General features: G+C 49.9%; 1 protein-coding gene across 2 annotated transcripts in view; it reads right to left on the reverse strand.

Annotated features, from left to right (window-relative positions):
• The window catches only part of LOC144147216 (focadhesin), a 263,925-nt gene that overhangs the window by 117,704 nt on the left and 126,936 nt on the right, over positions 1 to 19,285 (reverse strand). For both annotated transcript variants that reach the window (XM_077679299.1, XM_077679298.1), the window contains exon 12: positions 15,111 to 15,361. In XM_077679299.1, coding sequence (XP_077535425.1) covers positions 15,111 to 15,361 — 251 coding nt within the window. The remainder of the gene's footprint in view (positions 1 to 15,110; positions 15,362 to 19,285) is intronic.

Raw genomic sequence — 19,285 nt, forward strand, 5'->3', positions numbered from 1 at the left:
TAGTATTTTTTCTACAGGACTTTGCATTGGTTTTCGATGAGAAAACTTCAAAAACTCACAGAATACAGTTAAACTTCGATGTAGCGAAGTCGGTAAAATTCGTAATTTACTTAGCTACATTGAAATCTCGCTACATTGAAATTCACGGTTAAAATGAAGTGTCAACCGCGTGAAGCGGTTCCTGCAAACGAAAGCGTGGCGCGCGTACACGGCTGGCGCACTGACATCGCCGCGGTAACACCCGCACGATGTGGCAGCGGTATGCGAAGGAGGTAGCTCAAACTACTTACGATTGCCAGAATGGAACTCCGCGCTTAAAAAAAAAAAGAGCTTGCGTTGTTAGTTAAATCATCTAAGTGGTCATCAGCGTGAACTGCATTCAGCGTTTTCTGCAAGCAAAAATTCCCTCGCACTTCCCCGAGGGGGAGAGTGTGTAAGTGCGAATGCACGAGTTGAATTTGCGCGGGTCGGTAATGTTCGCGAAAGAGAGATCACACACACACACACAACTACAAAGAAAGAAAGATGCATTTATTCACAGACACCTATTTGTGTTGTCCTTGTACTTGATTGCTAGAGCGGATCTCAGCTTTGAAATTTCGTGTCAGTACTCCTTTAAGTGGGTGCATTAGCCCTTCTCACGCCCGATTCCTGGCCAATACCCCCCGTGGGTATGTGCCATGCACAGACACCTATTTGTGTTGTCGTTGTACTTGATTGCTAGAGCGGATCTCAGCTTTGAAATTTCGTGTCAGTACTTCTTTAAGCGGGTGCATTAGCCCTTCTCACGCCCGATTCCTAGCCAATCCCCCACGTGGGTATGTGCCAAGTAAGTGGGAATGCACGGGTGATGCGAAAGAATTCTTCTTGGCCAATCGCCCTAAGTGGGTATGTGCTAAAGAAATTAGGAACTCTTCTTGGCCAATCGCCCTAAGTGGGTATGTGGTGCGGATGGATGGACGGCGGTGGACGCGTGATTCAGGGTCGCTTAAGAAGTGCATTCGCACTTAAAAATGTGCTGCGCAAGCCACAGCCGTGCTGACGCAGCCGCGGAAACTACATGCGCGGTGCGGGTAGCCCGGCGACCACTTCTAACCGCTCGCTAAAACGCAATAAGAGGGGCAAATGAAGTTGTTCATGCCGGAAAAAAGCTGATAATGTGGGTGAAAACTGCACTGCAAAACGTCACAAGTGCCGCTTAGGAAAGCGCAGATCAAATATCCTCCACAGTTCTAGGCCTAATCGTCTCTGGCATCCCCAAGCAAGTTTTTTTTGCTGAGGCAGAAGCTGCCGCCGGCGTGCAATCGCGGTCCCGGGTTTAAAAAAACGCATGCATAAGGCTCACAGCGACCCACAAACGCTTTGCTGCCCACTTGCTGGAATGGTAATACCCAACAAGCACGAGCGAACACAAAGGACAAAGCGGCGGCATGCGGCGGCGTTGGCGCAGTTTGTAGGCAAGGAGCTTGTAGGCACTACACTCACTTACGGACTCCGCGACTTGCGGCATTGGGCGGCCTGTGTCACCGTTTGCAGTTTATTGAGATTGCGTTACAGCACTTGCGTCTCCCAAATATGCTTTTACAACCAAAATTTCGTGCCTAGTTCTTCATAAAACTTCGTTACATTAAAATTTCAGCAAACGGGACTTCGTTACAGAGAGGTTAAAAATACATGGTGTGCATACGCTTGAACTTCGAAAAAATTGCATGGTTCGTTACATCGGGGGTTTCATTACTAGAGACCAGATTTTAGGCAAATGCCTATTTTTTTCCTTGCGTTCCTATCGCCCCATTTCGATATATGAGCACGAATTGGAGGTCAAGGATGGCTTTTATGGTGGTTTTATAGTGCCTATAAATGCGTGTTGGTGCCTAAACTCCGTTAAATGCCTATAAATGCCTGTTTTCTCAAATTGGTACCTAAATCAGCACTATGTAGCGTCAAGTTTCGCTTTCGAATGCAATTTGATACCTTTATTCATTCTACCTGGAAATATTTACTGTTCTGAATTCTATGGGTTTGAACCTGGTCCTCTTATTAACACTCCCCCCCCCCCCCCTCCTCCCTTTGCGCCGGTGCAATTCGAGCGGCGGCTTCTGCATGCTTTACGGGTGGCTTTCCCACCGGACTTGGCGGTGGACGCACAACTCTACTCCCCAGGGGAACTATGATACCATCAGGGGCAAAGAAAGTGATGGGGAAAAATTACGCCCACCTCCCCTCGCGGGAACCCTGGTGTGATGCAACGCATCTGGGTGGTTCCATTGGTTTTTCCGTTGGGTTGATTCTTATAGCGCTTTCCATTGGGCGAACAGGAGCACTTCTAACTGCACCCAAAGTGCTCTCACGAGTTCTGGCGTCTTCCAGTGGTCGGGCAGGAGCAGGGGCGTTGTGTTTCATTGGTCGATGAGGAGCACTTTTTTGGCGCCGAGAGCAGCCGAGAGCAGTTCTCGGTGCTCCGTTGCCAGCGGCGGAGTAACAGGGAACGCCGAGGAAATCACATGACCTCTTTTGCGTCACTTCTGGTTTTATCCCCGGGTGGCGGAGGAAAAATGGCGGAATCCAGCAGCCGTGGTAGTCGCTCAGTGCGTACGGCAGCAGCTAAGCGCGGCTGTCTGGACAAGGAATTGCTGCTACTTTTAGATGGTGAAACTACCACAGATTCAAGCGCAAGCTCATCATCGGACAGCAGCAGCAGCGACGACGACGACGACGATTTGACATTGCATGAGTTTATGTTCGAGCACCTGTTCACCCCGCCGGAGCAGCGACCGAAGGTAGAGTCGTATCTGGAAAAGACGGTGGACGCTGTTATCGTTCGCAGCTCATTTCTTGGGAGACACGATGGTGACCCCCTTATCATGAACATGAACATCCGCTCGGCTTCTTCATTCGTCGCCATGCGGAAGGCAGACTCAAAACCGCCGGCACGTATCTGGCAAAACTGGAAAGGAATAACTGCGTGCAGACATCGCGAGTGCAGGAAACGTTTGGTCACATGACTCTTGACATCTCGCCCTCCCCCTCTTTTCACTGCTCCTGGAGCAGCGAGAATGTTTCATTCGCGGAACAAAAGCACACGTCCACGTTACTCCCGTGTGCTGCTCTGGCTGCTCGCTCCACGTGCTCCTGTTCGCCCAATGGAATTCGCCATTAAGGAACCATCGCATCAAGCAATCGTCGAGTACTGCGAGAAAGTGCACCCTCTCGAGTGCGCGTCTTCAAGGAGATGCTGCCTGATGTGCCCCTTCCGCCAGAACCCGTCGTCACACGATTGGGAACGTGGCTAGAAGCTGTTGAGTACTACAACTGCTACTTTTCGGACATCAAGGCCGTGATCAACGGCCTTCCAATTGACGAGAGTGTTGCAGTCAGAAAGGCGCAAGCTGTCCTCTCCGTGAATAGCCTTCCAGGAGACATCGCGTACCTTTGCGCCAACTTCACGTTCTTAGCGGATTCTATCGAAAAACTTGAAAGTGCGGGAGAAACTCTTGTTACGAACGTTGTGCTAATTCTCCACGCACAGGAAAGAATCGCCACCATTCCCGAAGGACCTGTCGCCGAAAAAGCACGTGCGAAGCTGCAATCGGTCTTGGACAAAAACAAGAGGCTTTCTGTCCTTAAAGAAGCTTCAGAAGTCCTTGCTGGTGAGCACTGTAGGATCCCAGTGTCAATTAACCCATCGAATCTTCCCAAGTATAAGTACGCACCAATCACATCTGCCGACGTCGAGCGTTCGTTCTCCGCGAACAAACTCATTCTCAGCGACAAGAGGCACAATTTTGAACCCGGAAATCTGGAGATGCTGGTAGTTACCTATTGTTTCTATAATTTTCATAGTGATTTTTAAACTTCCGCGTTCTGTCGAAACACAATTCTTAATATTTATATTTCGAATGAGCGTATGTGTATTTGGCAGTGTTGAAAAGTCTTGTCTGTATAATTAAGGTACCTGCAGAAAATTGCAACGTAAGTTCTCACGTAACATGTTAATTTCTTAACTAACCTTGTCTATGTTGCATTTATTATTTGCTTGCTTTATTGTAATTTAATTGCGTCAGGCAGACATAACTTTGTGCTTTTATAAATCAGTATTACCATATTTCAAGAATTGTTTCTCCTGCCTGTTTCACAATACGCGACGCTTGAGTGACTTTCGCATCTGAACATGTATGTAAGCAATGCGCTTGTGAAATTAAGCCAATTGATCGTCATTAGCCCAGAGGTATTACGGGGCAATTCCACGTCTAAGGTCAATGTATAAAACTTGTTATGAGAGAAAAATAAATTGAATTGAATTGAATTGAACTGTTACTGTCATTGTGGCCTCATAGCAATGACATTTTTGGATTTCCTGTCGTGCTTACAGTTCGCTCACGTCTTCACTTGAAATGATAAGCATTTATCTAAAAATTTATTGCGCCTATTTTTGGCGCCTAAAACGTGCTTTTTAGTGCCTAAAAATCCCGCCTCTATTCATTACATTGAAGTTTGTTACATCGAGGTTCGACTGTATAACATGTGCAATCCGACATTGTGACTTGATTATCATGCTTACTGCTGCTTAAATGTTACTCACACGGCATACGCGTTACCGTAATTACCCGATTCTAACGCGCCCCCGATTCTAAGGCACACCCGATTTTCCGGGCAAAAAACCGAAAAGCTTGCACCTCCAATTGTGACGCACAAGGAACTTTGTGAGCAAGAAAAACGAATGCGAGAGAAACGGGCGATTTTTTCACCAAAGTAATCTTACTGATCTCACTCCTCGTTGCTCTCCGAGAGCTCCTTGTCGCCTTCCGCTGACCTCAACATCTCGTCATCGGTGCCGTCAAGCGTGTTCTCAATGCCACACTTCTGAACGAACATTCAACCATGTTCGATGGGATCGTGGCCCACGCCTCGCACGCCCATCCCGCGAGCTTCTCCAGAGGCGTACGCTTCAGCCAACCGCTCGTTGTGAACGCATGGGAGCCGCTCGTAAGCCGTCGGCGCACCTTTGTTGCCGCTGCTGCCATTGCTGTTATCAAGTGCGCAAGTGGAATAATTTGACGATTTGTGTGAACGCCGATAGAAAAGCCTAAGCACCTAGATCTGAAAAATTGTTGCTAAAAGCTTTGGCGCCATCTTGCGATGGTGATGGCTGGAACGAAATTTCAGCTGTTTCGGCAGTTTCGGTTTCATATCCGATTCTAACGCGCATGTGATTTTTGGGCCTATTTTTGCGGAAAAAAGGTGCTCGTTGAATAAGGTAAGTACGTATTTTCTGGTGTATAAGTTGCGTTTTTTTTTTCTGAAATTTTCGTTGGTGCGACTTATGTATGGAATAAATCTGGTTCGCGGCGGCCGTGCGTGGCCAGCGCATGTTGAGACACAGCTCTATGCTGTAAATCATGCCCCAAGTCCACCGGTACGGCATTTCTCATAGCCCATATGTCGCTTCGGGTCATTGCACAAAAGAATTTGCAGCTTTTTCTAGTCAAAAAGAATGATAATGGCCTGCGACAACCACGCGCCACTTTAGGCCATACGCAGTAACTACAGTTCACAATAAATTCAAAGTAACATCAAACTGGGTTGCAAAAACAAAATGCAGCTCATGAATTATTACAGACAGTTACCCTGAAGGAGGCAAACGTGCTGCTAATTTTTAAAATGAGAGCTTGGAGATAAGTTTTGATTTTCGTGCCGCTTCCCGTTGTGTCACTTCCGTCCGCCATGACACCTTTATTGCGCTGGTTTACGACAGCACACAAGAGACGCGCGACGTTTGGAGAGGTGGCCAAATGGGTCTCTGACTCTTGGGACTCCATTTCTACAAAAACAGTTGTAGCCGGGTTGATAAAGGCCGGAGTAATCCGGTCCGCGAGTGGTAACGATGTTGGCGAAGAAGACATCAGAGAGTCGGAGGACGACAGTGATGCACCAGTGGAACTCCCACTGAAGATACTGAATTATTTGTAAGCGAGTCTGAGGAAAAAGACTTCGATGGTTTTGCCTAAACGCCGTCCGTAAGTACATGCCACCTGTGTGTATCCATAAATCATTTTTGAGAAGTTAGTTATGTCCAGACTTTGGATGTTATATGCCCGTGTCTAGCCCTGCTTACAGGGGGATGCGTTAATAGGCGCCGGCCGCCGCAACCATGTACTTTCGCCGCACTTTCTAACGATCTGATTCACTATGAGTTTACCTAATTAACAAGTGCATCATATATACCGGTGCGTCTTATACAACGGTGCGACTTATATACGTTTTTTTTTTGGAAAAACTGTCATTTTGAGGGGGGTGCGACTTATACAAAGGTGCGACTTATAGACCGGAAAATACGGTATGGTATGTGACACATGTATATTTATCAAGCGGCCCCAGCGCAGCGTCACCAATCGCCCCAGAACTAAGCTTGTTCCACAGGCACACGCCGGTGTTGCTGCGACGCACGAGCCATCGGTTCGACACCTGGCCACCCCTCGTATGATCATCAAGTGGATCGGGCCGCCATGTGCGGAACGGAAGCCGGCGAAGACGCTGGGCGGGGGGGGGGTGTGAGAGACGCCGGGCAGCGAGTAACGTTCTGTGCGCAGTGTGCCGTCGCTGCTCCTCGTGCATGTGCAGCACGGCTCTCCAGGAGCCACACGAAGCTGCTCAACCTCAACCTTTTGTAGCGTGAGCTACAAAAGTCCTGATGGCGACTTCTATTGCGATTCCGAGCTAGGTATGTTATCGCTTCCTTTCCAGTGTGTGGAACTTAATTTTTGCCAACAGTGCCTTTCTGGGCAGCGGTTATGCCTGTAGCTGTGGCTACGTGCACCCATTTGTGAATGCACCAGCGCCCAGTCGCCGCTCCCGGGGCCGCGCGTGTGACGTGACGTCATGAGTTTTTGACAAGCGGTGTCCACGTCACTTCTTTTGGCTACCATGAGATGATGTCACGCTGATGTCCATTTGCTGAGTGCCGCTCTGTGAGCTGTTCCGTCGGCGCAAAAAATGAGATCCAATTAACCCTTTGAGGGTCATGGCCGTACATGTACGGCATCGGCAAACACTTTCAAAATGGTCAATGCCGTACATGTACGGCATTGCTTGTATCTTTAAAAAGCGCACCTTTTTTGCCAACTTCTCTTGCTTGGCATGTGCTGCCACACTTCGGAAATACATCAAATTTTTTTCTTGCACCGATGGCTCTTCTTTTTATTTTTTAAGTGCGAATGCACTTTATAAGCGACCCCAAACCATCCACCGCCGGCGTCGGCGGCGGCGGCGGCGTCCGCAGTGCTCCTCTATAAAGAAACAGCATCCGGCGCCAGGTTTCGATCCGCGGACTTTGCGGCCGCAGCGCGACGCTCTACCGACCAAGCCACGGACGCGACGTGATATCAGCGTTAGTGACGCGCCTTATATCTTTAACGCATTCAAACTACGTCGTCAGCGGCGTGCGTTGGCGACTCAGCGGCGTTATAGCGGCTTGATAACTGCGTGGTGTACACGTGATACTACAAACCCGATGGAAGAGATGGAAGAGAAGGCGGTGAGGCGGTGGGCTGCGGGGGCCGAGCGCAAGCGCCGCAAGCGGGCCGACAACCGTGCATTCGCACTTTCACATTCTCCCCCTCGGGGAAATGCGGGGGAATTTTTATGATTTACTTCAGCGGCGCGCCGGCTATCGCTTGCGCATCCGCTAACGAGGGGGCGCGCTGGGTATCGCCCACCGGGCGCCTCTCGCTTCTTGCGTCTGCCACGGACCAAGGCCGCATGAAAAACTGATGAGGCTCTTTTCTCCTTTTTTTGTATTTCATGGGTGGTGCGCCGTCTATTAGTCCCGCATCCAACCGCACGCAGCCGCACGCGCTTGCGCGCACAGTTGCTGGTTTTGGTATCGCCCTCTAGGCGCTTCTCGCTTTTTGTGCCCGCGAAACTGATGTCTATCTGATTTTGATTCAGTCAAAAGGTGCCGGCTTGTTACTCGTTTTTATTTAGAATTTTTCTTGTGTTACGCATGAATAAACCATATATATGTAACAACACAAACGATTTTTTTGTCACTTTATGGTCACCCTAAAAAATTACGATAATTTTTTCTCGAAATAGATTCATCCAAACAATTTAAATCAGCAATAAAAAAATCGACCCTGGGGCGTCGCATTTGGCGAAAAAATCCGACCCTCAAAGGGTTAAAGTACAGTATGAACCATTTATAACGTAACCGCTTATACAGTTAAACCTCATTATAACGAAATTGAAGGGGTGCCGCGATTTGCTCGTTATAGCCAATATTTTGTTATAGCCGTAGCCGACATTTACTGCAAATATTATGCATTGTAGTTACCTAAAACAAAAAGCGGCCGAAATAGCACCTTGCTGCACGGCGGTAGTCAGTAAAATAAACACATTCCGGAGGTAAAGAGGAAAAGTCATAAACCTACTTTATTGCAGTTCAAAACTCGTATTTCAAACAGACTTGGCTACGAAGAAGTCCGTAATTGGACGTTGATGCACCTTCCTGATGCGAGCGATGGCTCCCTCAGCTGCGGCCGCTATGTTCACGCCATCTTCGCCGCTCTCGTGCGCGCCGAAGTAGCGGCGCAGCACGTCCACCGCATCTAGTGCCTCCGACGCAGTCCTTAGCGCTTCCTTTCACGCCACGTGCAACAGCGCTGACGATGGGCTCTCGGTTGCTCACGATGGTGGACAGCGTACTCGTCCACACATCAAAGTCTCTTGCCACCTTACCACGGAGTGCACCTTACCTTCCTTTGCGCCCGATGCGATGGCTTTTATCATAGCAGTCTTCTGTTCAAGCGTGGTAGTCTTTCGCTTTCGCTTCCCGCCTGTCGCACTCGCGTTGCTGGAATGACACGGGCAGTACGATAAAAGATAGGGCTGAAGACTGCCAAAACCCACACACACACAGCGATGTCGGCAATACGAACAGGAGAGGAGGAGGGGGGGAGCGGATGGCGCCGCAACCGCGCGCGCCGTGTGCGTTGGGGTTTTTCTCGGCCTCACCGTGGATAGTCTGCAGGTAGTCCAAGGATTCCCTGAAGCCATAGGGATATATGGGAAAATCGAACGTCGGACTGCTTTTCAGGGAGCCCGCGGCGAGTCCGAGACTGTAAATCGAAGGGTCCCATTGTCTGCATGCCGTGTGCAGCGAGAGGAGGGTGGGGGCTTCGCGGGCGTGGCGGGAGTTTTGAACTGCTCATACAGTTGCCGCGTTGTGCACTGTCTCAAATCCGCGTTGCGCACTGTTGTAAAATTAGCTCAAAATTTGATTTCTCAATGAAATTTGTTCGTTATACAGTAGAATCTCGATGATACGATTCTGGGTGATACGAATTTCGGGATGATACGAATTTCTGAAAAGTCCCGGCAAAATTGCATTGTTTGCAATGGGAAAAATTTCGGCTGTTACGAACGGACCTGCGCGGCCCGGCAGATGATACGAACGAGCCGGCGAGGCGCCCGACTGCCGAACACGCAAGTGACAGCTCTCTCTCCCCATTTGTCACTCTTCTTTCTGCAGAAACGGCCGGGCTGTTGTTTTCTGCTCGCGAAAACGCGCCCCGCATGCCCCATGCGCGCCGCGAAACCTCTCGCACGCTGCGTGCGCCGCGGCCGGCGGCGGCAACATGGCGGTGGCTTCGGCCGCGAAGTGGCACGGCCGCTTCAGAGACTGCTTCTAGCCGCTCTTTAAAATGCCGCTCAAGACAGACACGAAGTTTCTTGTGCAGTAAAGGAGCTGATAACATTGGCGAAAACGGTACTATAAAACACCATCCGCGCCGCTAGTGAAAGCGCCCATAAAATATCTGCCGGAGTGCTAAGCCTAAATCGGGCGGAGCCAGCGGGCTGTCTCGAGCGTTTCGCAAGTCGTCAGCGTCTTTTTCTGACCGAGGTAGGAGATACCGCGGACGCGAAATCATCAATGCGGCCTTGAAAATACAGCGCGCGCAAAGCCGAGGCGTGCGAATCGCGTGCAAAAACGCACCATGCGGTTAACGCTTGACTGTTGCGGCGTGTAGCGAGCTTGGACACCGGGAGTGAGGAGACAAGCGCGAAGTTAGGCGAAGCGTTACGCGCTCCAGAAAGGACTGCTTCGTGACGTGGGGGTTTAAAAAAAGCAGAAAAAATCATGGATTTGTTCACGCGAAAGTAAGAAAAGAAATAAACGAAAACTTTTTTCAGCGCTCAATTTTTTGGTCTGTGTTGGTTCATACGAATTTCGGATGATACGAATATTTTTCGCGGTCCCGCGAGATTCGTATCATCGAGATTCTACTGTATCCCGTAACGGGGAAATTTTACCTCGTTAAAACGGGGTTTTAAATACATTGGTTTCTATGGGGACTTTCAAGGGGAATTACAATTTGCTCGTTATATCCATTATTTCGTTATAGCCCGTCTCGTTATAACGAGGTTTAACCGTAGTGTGGGACCGGATATAACGTGGGTTTTTCTGACCACCGGTTTGCCTCCAATAGAACACTGTCACGCACTAAGCCTAAATCACACACACACACCGCTCCGAACAACCACACCAACCCGACTCCCCTATTCCCAACACTCAACCCTAACCCCTCACACTTTACTCCTTCCTCTCTTCTCCCAGTCCCAATGATGATGATGGTGCCATCACGTAGCGCCCTCTCTCTGCACTCCCTGCTTCTGTCGTCGTCTGCGCCACGCCACCCTCACAACATAATGCATAAGCATACCGCTTCAGATGCAGTTGGCTGAAGCACAATACCGTTTATAGTGCGGTTTTTCAGCGGGTCTGCTTATCGACCGGCGGAGCTGGGGCGTCGTTTTAGGGTAGCAAAAGAAAAAAGAAATGATGAAATCAGCCATCTGACGCAGCGCGCACCCCTTGCTAACTTCGACACAGAAGAAAAAAATAGGCACCCTTTAGTTCGCGCGTACGTGAATACCACAGCTGTCCTAGCTTGATGCACCGTGGAAGATAGCGATAGCTGCGCGCAGCAAGTTTTTTCTATTAATCGTGAACCGCATGGCCGAATTTCGTACACGAATCGTGCACATCGACGTTGTGCGTGCGTTTTTTCATTGCTTGTGCCGACGATTCCTTCTTCGCGTGGCAGTGGGAGGAGCCTGACGACTTGCCCCAATGGGGAGGCACGCACGTAGTGGCGGGAGATTCGACGCACTCCGAGCCGGCTATCCACGCCAGAGATGGTTAGGCTTACCACCGTGGTATTTTTAAATGCAGAGCATTTCTTTAACTCACGATGTCATCCAGCGTTGCCGGCGTGCCTCGGCGTCCGCAACAGCCGTTCCAAGCGCGCCCTCTCCCCCACTCCTCCTCTCCCGCATCACGCTACCCTCCTCGCTCTCAACAACAGGTCCGCTCCCCTCCCCCTACACTATATAAAAAAATAATACTTACCGGCGCCTGGTTTCAATTTCACGACCCTGCGGGCGGAACGCGAGATACATGGTGCTCTACCCACTGCGCCACAAAGCCGACACAGAATGGAAGGCTACGAACGCGCCTTATATCCTTGACTGATTCAAACTACGTCAAGAAGCTGCTGATACAACGCATTCACTACCACCAACTCCCCAAACACTAAACGTTAACGCAATACACCCACCCCCTATGCAATGCATTTACTCGAGTCCCCCTCGCGGGGAGATGGGCCCTTTTTTGATGGGCGCTTTCACAAGCAGCGTGGATGGCAGTTTATATTTCACTTTTCGCCCACATTATCAGCTCTTTTCTTGCGTGAGCATCTTTGCTTGCGCCTCGTGCGGCATTTCAGCGAGCGGTTAGAAGTGGCCGCTGGAGCTGTCTGCACCGCTTCACGGCCAGTGCCGACGCCATGTTGCCGCCTCTTACCGCGCCGCACACACCACGCTAGTTGTATCTGCGCCGGCGTCGCCACGCCTGCGGTGTGCACTGGACGTTTTCGCGAGAAATCGCTCCATGCGGTTCACGCTTTGTAATGTTGTGCAGATAAGCCACCGCTCTTCCCCTTTCCGAACAAGCGTGCCGCACGAAGCCAATTTTCACCACCAGTACGTTGCGCTGATAAGAAGCCGCCTTCGGCATCGTGAACACAAGGTGGGGTAAAAAAAAAAAATCCTGCTGGCGTTCTTATCACGTCCTGCGGCATCTGTTCATAGACGCTAAAAACGCAGCCATAGTCTTTCAAAACACAAACACAATGGAAGTTAAAGCTGCGCTCGCCGTTTGTAAGACCATGCTTTTTCAATGTGTAAGACCCTGCAGCAGAAGCTGATGCTAAGAATAATACGAAATAAAGACTGTGCCTTTGTTTTTAAGTGCTGTGCGTTTGAGCGATCAAAACTTTAGGATGACTTGAGAGGTAGGTGGCGATGTGGTTGCATTCGTGCATGTTTTGGTTATACAGTCTAATCCCGCTACAACGAAGTCCGCTTCAACGAAATTTCCGCTTCAACGAAATATTTCCAATTCCCCATCAGCTAGCCATAGAAGTCAATGCAACAAAGCCCTCGCCACAACGAACCATTTGTCTGGCTTGCTTTCGCTTCAACGAAATTTTCGATGAATTGGGCTGGGTTTGAACAATTATTTCACAGTAAAATAAGCATAGCGCCAGCTATTTGTAACTTTTTAAACATTTAGGACGCTTAGTTTCACCGAAAACATGCACGGTGCGCCCACACCGTCACCAAAAAAAAAAAAAAAAATTCATAGGCGGACGCCATTGTTTGATGGTGATAATGATGTGGCTGGCCGTCTTTACATGAGGCACAGGCCCGGTTCGCCAAGCCGGAGCTACAGCTGCTACAGCCAATCTGTATCCAATTGAAATTGCACGAATGTGCTCCGCTGCTGCCGCGGCGCCGCCATGTATGCGTTGTGGCTCGTGAGCAGCTGTCCTTGCCGTTTTCCTTCTACCATTCTTCATAGCCAAGAGCAAAAATCATGTTTGCGTGTTTGGTCTTGAAGTCAAGTCATCCTACAGTTAAACCTCGATGTAACGAACTTCAATGTAACGAAACCCTCGATGTAACGAACCACGGAATTTTTTGTAACTTCAAGTGTATGCACACCATGTATTTTCACCCTCTGTGTAACGAAGTCCCGTTTGCCGGAATTTCAATGTAACGAAGTTTCATGGAGAACGAGGCACGATATTTAAGTTGTAGAAGTAGATTTTGGGAGACGCAAGCGCCGAAATGGGGTCCCAATAAAACGCGAACGGCGACACGGGTCGCCCAATGCCGCAGATGCAGCCAGCCACGGATTAAGTCCCTTGCCTACAAACTGCGTGGCGTGCATACACGGCTGGCGCACTGTTTCTGTCGGAGCTTAATCGTCTACTGCTTAATCGGCATCAGCGTGAACCGCACGCAGCGTTTTCTCCCTGCAAAAACGCAAAACGTGCTACGCAAGCCACAGGCGCGCTGATGCAGCCGCGGAGACCACCCGCACGATGCGGGTAGCTCCAGCGACCGCTTCTAACCTCTCGCTGAAACGCAACTCGAGGGGCATATGAGAGGGGCGTGCGAGAAAAAAAGCTGATAACGTGGGCGAAATTTTCATTGTAAAACGTGACACACGCTGCTTACGAAAGCGCCCATCAAATATCCTCCGCGGTGGTAAGCCTACTCGCCGCTGGCGTTGCCGCTGCCGCCGCAAGCCGCCGCTTTGCACTTCGTTCAAGTTCGCTCATGCTTGTTGGGTTTCGTCGTCCCAGCAAGCGTTTGTGAATCTTTATGAGCCTTGCACGCACGTTTTTTTTTTCGCACCGGCGTCCGCGATTGCGTGCCGGCGGCGGGAAGTGACTCGCGCTGCACACAGCGGTGGGAGGAGCCTGAGCAGTTTCGCCATGGTTTCGCCAATGGGGAGGCGCGCACCCTACGGCGGGAGCTTCGAAGCGTTCGGGGATGCTGGCTGGCTAGCGATAAGGCCGCCGCGAAGGATATTTGATGGGCGCTCTCGCAAGCAGCGTGTGTATGGCGTTTTACAGTGAAAATTTCGCCCACGTTATCCGCTTTTTTTTCTCGCATACCCCTCTCGTTTGCCCCTCGCGTTGCGTTTCAGCGAGCGGTTAGAATCGGTCGCTGGAGCTACCCGCATCGCGCGGGTGGTCTCCGCGGCTGCGTCAGCGCGCCTGTGGCTTGCGGGGCGCGTTTTTGCGGGAAGAAAACGCTCAATGCGGATCACGCTGATTCCCGCGTAGACGATTAAGCACCGATAGAAACAGAAACAGTGCGCCGGCCGTGTATGCGCGCCACGTTTTCTTTTTAAGGAAACGCTTCACGGGATGAACACTTCATTATAACCGCGAATTTCAATGTAGCGAAATTTCAATGTAACGAAGTAAATTACGAATTTTACCGACTTCGTTACATCGAGGTTTAACTGTATCTTAGTCGCGAGCGCGCGGTCATGTTTATGCAAGAGCGCGCGTCTTGCCTGCCAAGGTCAGTAGCTGCCGTGCCGTCAGAGGATAAGATAACGCCACTGCTCCTGCCACAAGCGAGGGGGGCTTCCGACGGCCTAGCAGCTATCTGAAAGTAATCAGCTCGGTGGGCACGCCTTGTTGTGCAGCAATACGTTTTCCGCCTGCATTTCTTCACCCCCCTCCGTAACGCGTTCTTTGCGTGCAGTGAACACAGATAACCATTGGTATGTTTGTTATCCGAATAAACGTGACGTTATTGCGCGTCACTCCTTTTTCTAAACATTGTTTTTTGCTGCCAATGATGCGGAAACATACGGGGCTATTTTTCGGGCCTTTCCGTGGTGTGTTGGGGCGGATTTCGCCTCAACGAATTTTCGCTTCAACGAAATTTTTCGCGCGTCCCGTCAATTTCGTTGTAGCGGGATTCGACTGTAGTGCGATACCGCTTATAGTGCGGATTTTTGCGACTCCCGCGACATATGTAATAAGCGGTCTACACTGTATGTTCTTCGCATGGCAGACCGCTCATATTTAAGCCAGGGTATTTCGTTGAGCAAAGGAAGCGAACTGTGCAATAATATTAACGCCGAAAATTGGTGTCAGTACTCCTTTAAAGTAACCCGTCCTCTATTTATCTAAGCATGGTTCATCCAGCATTTTCAGAAAATCAAGGCACTGCCCACGTACTTGTCCTCTAGCAGGACCTGGATGGCTCGAGCCTTGGCGAGGGCCAAGATGTCGTCCCCACTTTTGCTTCCAGCTTTCTTCTTGTCCCCTTCCTTGCGGAGGTCGTCGCCCCCGAGTGCCTGCAGCACCAGCGGTAGGGCCTGGGGCTGCCTCCCACACAGGGTGGCCAGGCTGGGCAGCAGCACAGACGCCAGGGTCGGGTGGTGCCTGGACAGGGCTCGCACGGCACTCCACAGGGGGCCCAGGGCATACTGTGAAGGGGGCACGTGACCTTTTAGTTTAATAGGGCGCTGGGATAATCCTCTACGACCTTCCAGTAATGCGAGCTCAAAACGCCCAAGTAAAAAAGGACTCCTTAGTTCGCAACTCCGAGTTGGTGCTCGCCAGAGTTCTTCAACATACACCAGTTGTGAAACTCCGCTTCAGAATCCGGGCCATGTGATCACCTCTGCTTCGATGTAAATGAGGGGCAAGTGTATTGGCATGGCACCTCGGGTAGAAAAACTGGACTTCGCCAAACATTTACTTAATTGCACAACTTGATAAAGTGAAGCTTGCTTTTCAAATGAGGAAACATCAAGTTTGGTACTCTTCACTTGTGTTTCCATGGTTTTTCTTTCATTACTTATGGCAGAAGCCTTAATTTAAGTACTACGTTAACTGTCCGCCAACAGATGGCATACTAGCAAACTTGCACCGGTACCTCTGCGTTAGCCTCAGTGGGGAACAGGATCATACATTGGACACGATTGGCACCAGTGGTAAGGAATCATTTCGAATGCCCACTTCAAACACCAAAGTTTAATGAGCTGTAAAATTAGTTCGAAGTGGCGTATCAAAAAGCCGATTCTCATACTGCCATCACCAGAGTTTCATAGCACTGAAAAATATGAATGTTGCAGTTTTATGACTAACCCTGTTTTGTCTATTGTTCCTGCAAAAGTGACTACCGTATTTTCCGGTCTGTAAGTCACACCTCTGTATAAGTCGCACCCCCCCTCAAAATGACAGTTTTTCAGAAAAAAAAAAAACGCATATAAGTCGCACTGGTATATAAGACGCACTTGTTAGTTAGATAAACTCATAGTGAATCAGATCGTTAGAAAGTGCGGCGAAAGTACATGGTTGCGGCGGCCGCCGCCTACCAACGGATCGCCCGGTAAGGAGGGGCGATGCTTTACTGTGCATATACCGTCCAAAGTCTAGACAGGACTAACTTCTGAAAAATGTTTTATTAATACACACAGATGGCATGTACTTACAGACAGTGTTTAGGCAAAAACATCTCAGTCTTCTTCATCCGACTCGCTAACAAACAATTCAGCAACTTCAACTGGGAGTTGCGCCGGCACATCGCTGTCGTCCTCCAACTCACTGATGTCTTCTTCGCCAACATCGTCACCACTCGCAGAATGGATCATTCCGTCCTTTATGAACCCGGCTACATCTGTTTTTGTAGAAATGGAGTCCCAAGAGTCTGACACCGATTTGGCCACCTCTCCAAACATTGCGCGTCTCTTGCGTGCTGTCGTAAATCAGCGCAATAAAGGTGTCATGGCGGACGGAAGTGACGCGACCGGAAGCAGCCTGAAAATCGAAACTTATCCGCAAGCTGTCATTTTAAAAATTAGCAGCACGTTTACCTCCTCCAGAGTAACTCTCTGTAATGATTCATAAGCTGCATTTTGTTTTTACAACCCAGTTTGATGTTGCTTTGAATTTATTCTGAACTCTAGTTACTGCGCATGGCGTAAAGTGGCGCGCGGTTGTTGCAGGCCATTATCATTGTTTTTGACTAGAAAAAGCTGCAAATTCTTTGGTGTAACGTCCCAAAGCGACATATGGGCTATGAGAAATGTCGTACCGGTGGGCTTGGGATTGATTTACACCATGCAGCTGTGTCTCAACGTGCGCTGGCCACGCGTGCCCGCCGCGAACCGGATTTATTCCATACATACATAAGTCACACCGGTGGATAAGATGCACCAACGAAAATTTCAGAAAAATACCGCGACTTATACACCGGAAAATACGGTAATTACCCCAAATTATCTTGGGAACTAATTGACCGACTCAAAAAATAATGGAATATTTGAAATAAGTGGGGGAAAAGCAGCAAGACTGACAAGTTTCACGGAGTTTGCTTAAAAATTAAAGGAAGCTGTTTGAAGAGCAGTGTCCCCCGTTAAAAGCTGTTTGAAGAGCAGTGTCCCCCGTTAAAGTACCAAAAAAAGCATGGACCTGGACTCTACCCAGGTGCTACAGAAATTTCTTTGCAATACCGTACTTTCCCATCTCTGCTAAAACGGTGCCCAGAGATTGCTTACTTTGCCCCGCAGGAAACACGGTGGCATTCCGGGGAGAAAGACTAAAGCCAGGTCATGTTGAGCAGCTTGTTTGTTGCTTCATATCGCCGTGATTCCCATACACGCATCTGGTTCTCAAGGTCACAAAGAGGTGGTTCGACCAGGGAGAATATTCAATTTGCATTCGAAATTTTGAATATTTGCACTCCCCTTATAAAAGCCTGTTTCCCATCAGCCAATAGAAAGGTGTGCAGGTACTAGAGTCGAACCCGGATATATTGGTAGGTCTGCTGCCCCAGCTATCGGGGGGCGAGGAGGAAAATCCAGGCACTTTAAGGGAAAGCGGTGCGGCATGGTATGTGTCTGTTTTGTTCACAGCAACGAGTCTTCAAAGCAATGGCTGCGAAAAAATGGAAGAAATAGGATTAAGCAACGAGGGCAGGCATCATTTGACGGGTGGAGGCCCGTGAAAAAAAGTTGTTTGCAGAGGCAATTGAAATTTCTCGCAGCAGTTCTGAGTATGATACCGCACAGCAAAGCTCGTGTAAGGCGAAGACAGTGCAGCCCAGCCGTTTTGTAACATGTCGTGTACATGTTTCTGCAGCTGGTTCAGCAAAGCGGCTTTGTTGCAGCTCCAGACGAGAGGCGTTCAAACACAAGAGACGACGGTGTTAAGTGCCCCGAAAGTGGATTTAGAGGGCTGTCAGCATGCCTATGCACCACCCTGGATTGCACAGCAGCATGCGAGTTCAAAAATTGTGATGACAATGTACAGGCTGCGGTGGATCGCAATGATGCAGCGATCACAGCGGAGATTGCCAATGCCAAAACGGACCCTACTGGCGAACCTCGCCACATTTGCAACCACCTAGCGCAGTGGATGGACAATGCTGGACTTTCTCATTTGGATGGTGTTACTGGTAAGCTCGAAGACAGTCTGGTGAACTTCGTGACAGGGAAGAAGCAAGCAAACCTCACAGAATTTTTCGTGCTAAATAAAGTGCAGTGGCCAGGGCAATGTGTTTCATATTTTTTGTGCTTTGGGGAACTCTGCCGTCAACACTCGCACGCAGTGTGCCAACGAGCCGGGGGCCAACTTCATGTCGGACGCACATGGCATCTGCTCCGATACCTGCTAGACCCAGCGAAGTCCAAGACCACCCAGCGTACCCATCTCGAGCGTACGATACATCGGGCGACGCGAGAGAACGGCTCCCAAGACACGATCCGCTACCTGCAAGAGAAATATCTCCCCACCACCCCATCTGCAAAGCTTCCACTATATGGCGGAGTCGCCAACCCTGACCTCGACCGGGACATAGAACTCTGGGAAGTGCAGAACGTGCTCCAGAACCTCAATGCCACCTCGGCAGCGGGCCCAGACGGCATCACCAACAAAGAGCTACGCAACCTCTCTGACACATCCCTAGAGAGACTCCCCCGCTACTTCAACCACTGCTGGCGTACGGGCCACCTACCCCAGAGCTGGAGAGACTCCAAGACCATCCTGATACCCAAGCCAGGCAAACCGCCCCATATTGGCAACCTCAGGCCAATCTCGCTCACTTCGTGCGTTGGCAAGTGCCTCGAACACGTGCTCCTTAATCGTTGGAACCACTACCTAGAAATGAATCACAGGTATCCCCACACCATGACCGGATTCCGCCAGGGCCTCTGCACGCAGGATGCCATGCTCCTCCTCAAAGGGGCCATCTACGACAGGCGAACCAGCGATACCAAGGCCATCCTAGGACTAGATCTGCTGGGAGCGTTTGACAACGTGAAGCACGCGTCCATCTTGGAACAGATCTCGGCACTCAACATGGGAGAAAGGACCTTCGCGTACGTTAAAGCCTTCCTGTCGGATTG

The sequence above is a fragment of the Haemaphysalis longicornis genome, unplaced genomic scaffold (assembly GCF_048455015.1).
Source record: "Haemaphysalis longicornis isolate Haplotype H1 unplaced genomic scaffold, Haemaphysalis longicornis Haplotype H1 scaffold_7, whole genome shotgun sequence".
NCBI lineage: Eukaryota > Metazoa > Arthropoda > Arachnida > Ixodida > Ixodidae > Haemaphysalis > Haemaphysalis longicornis.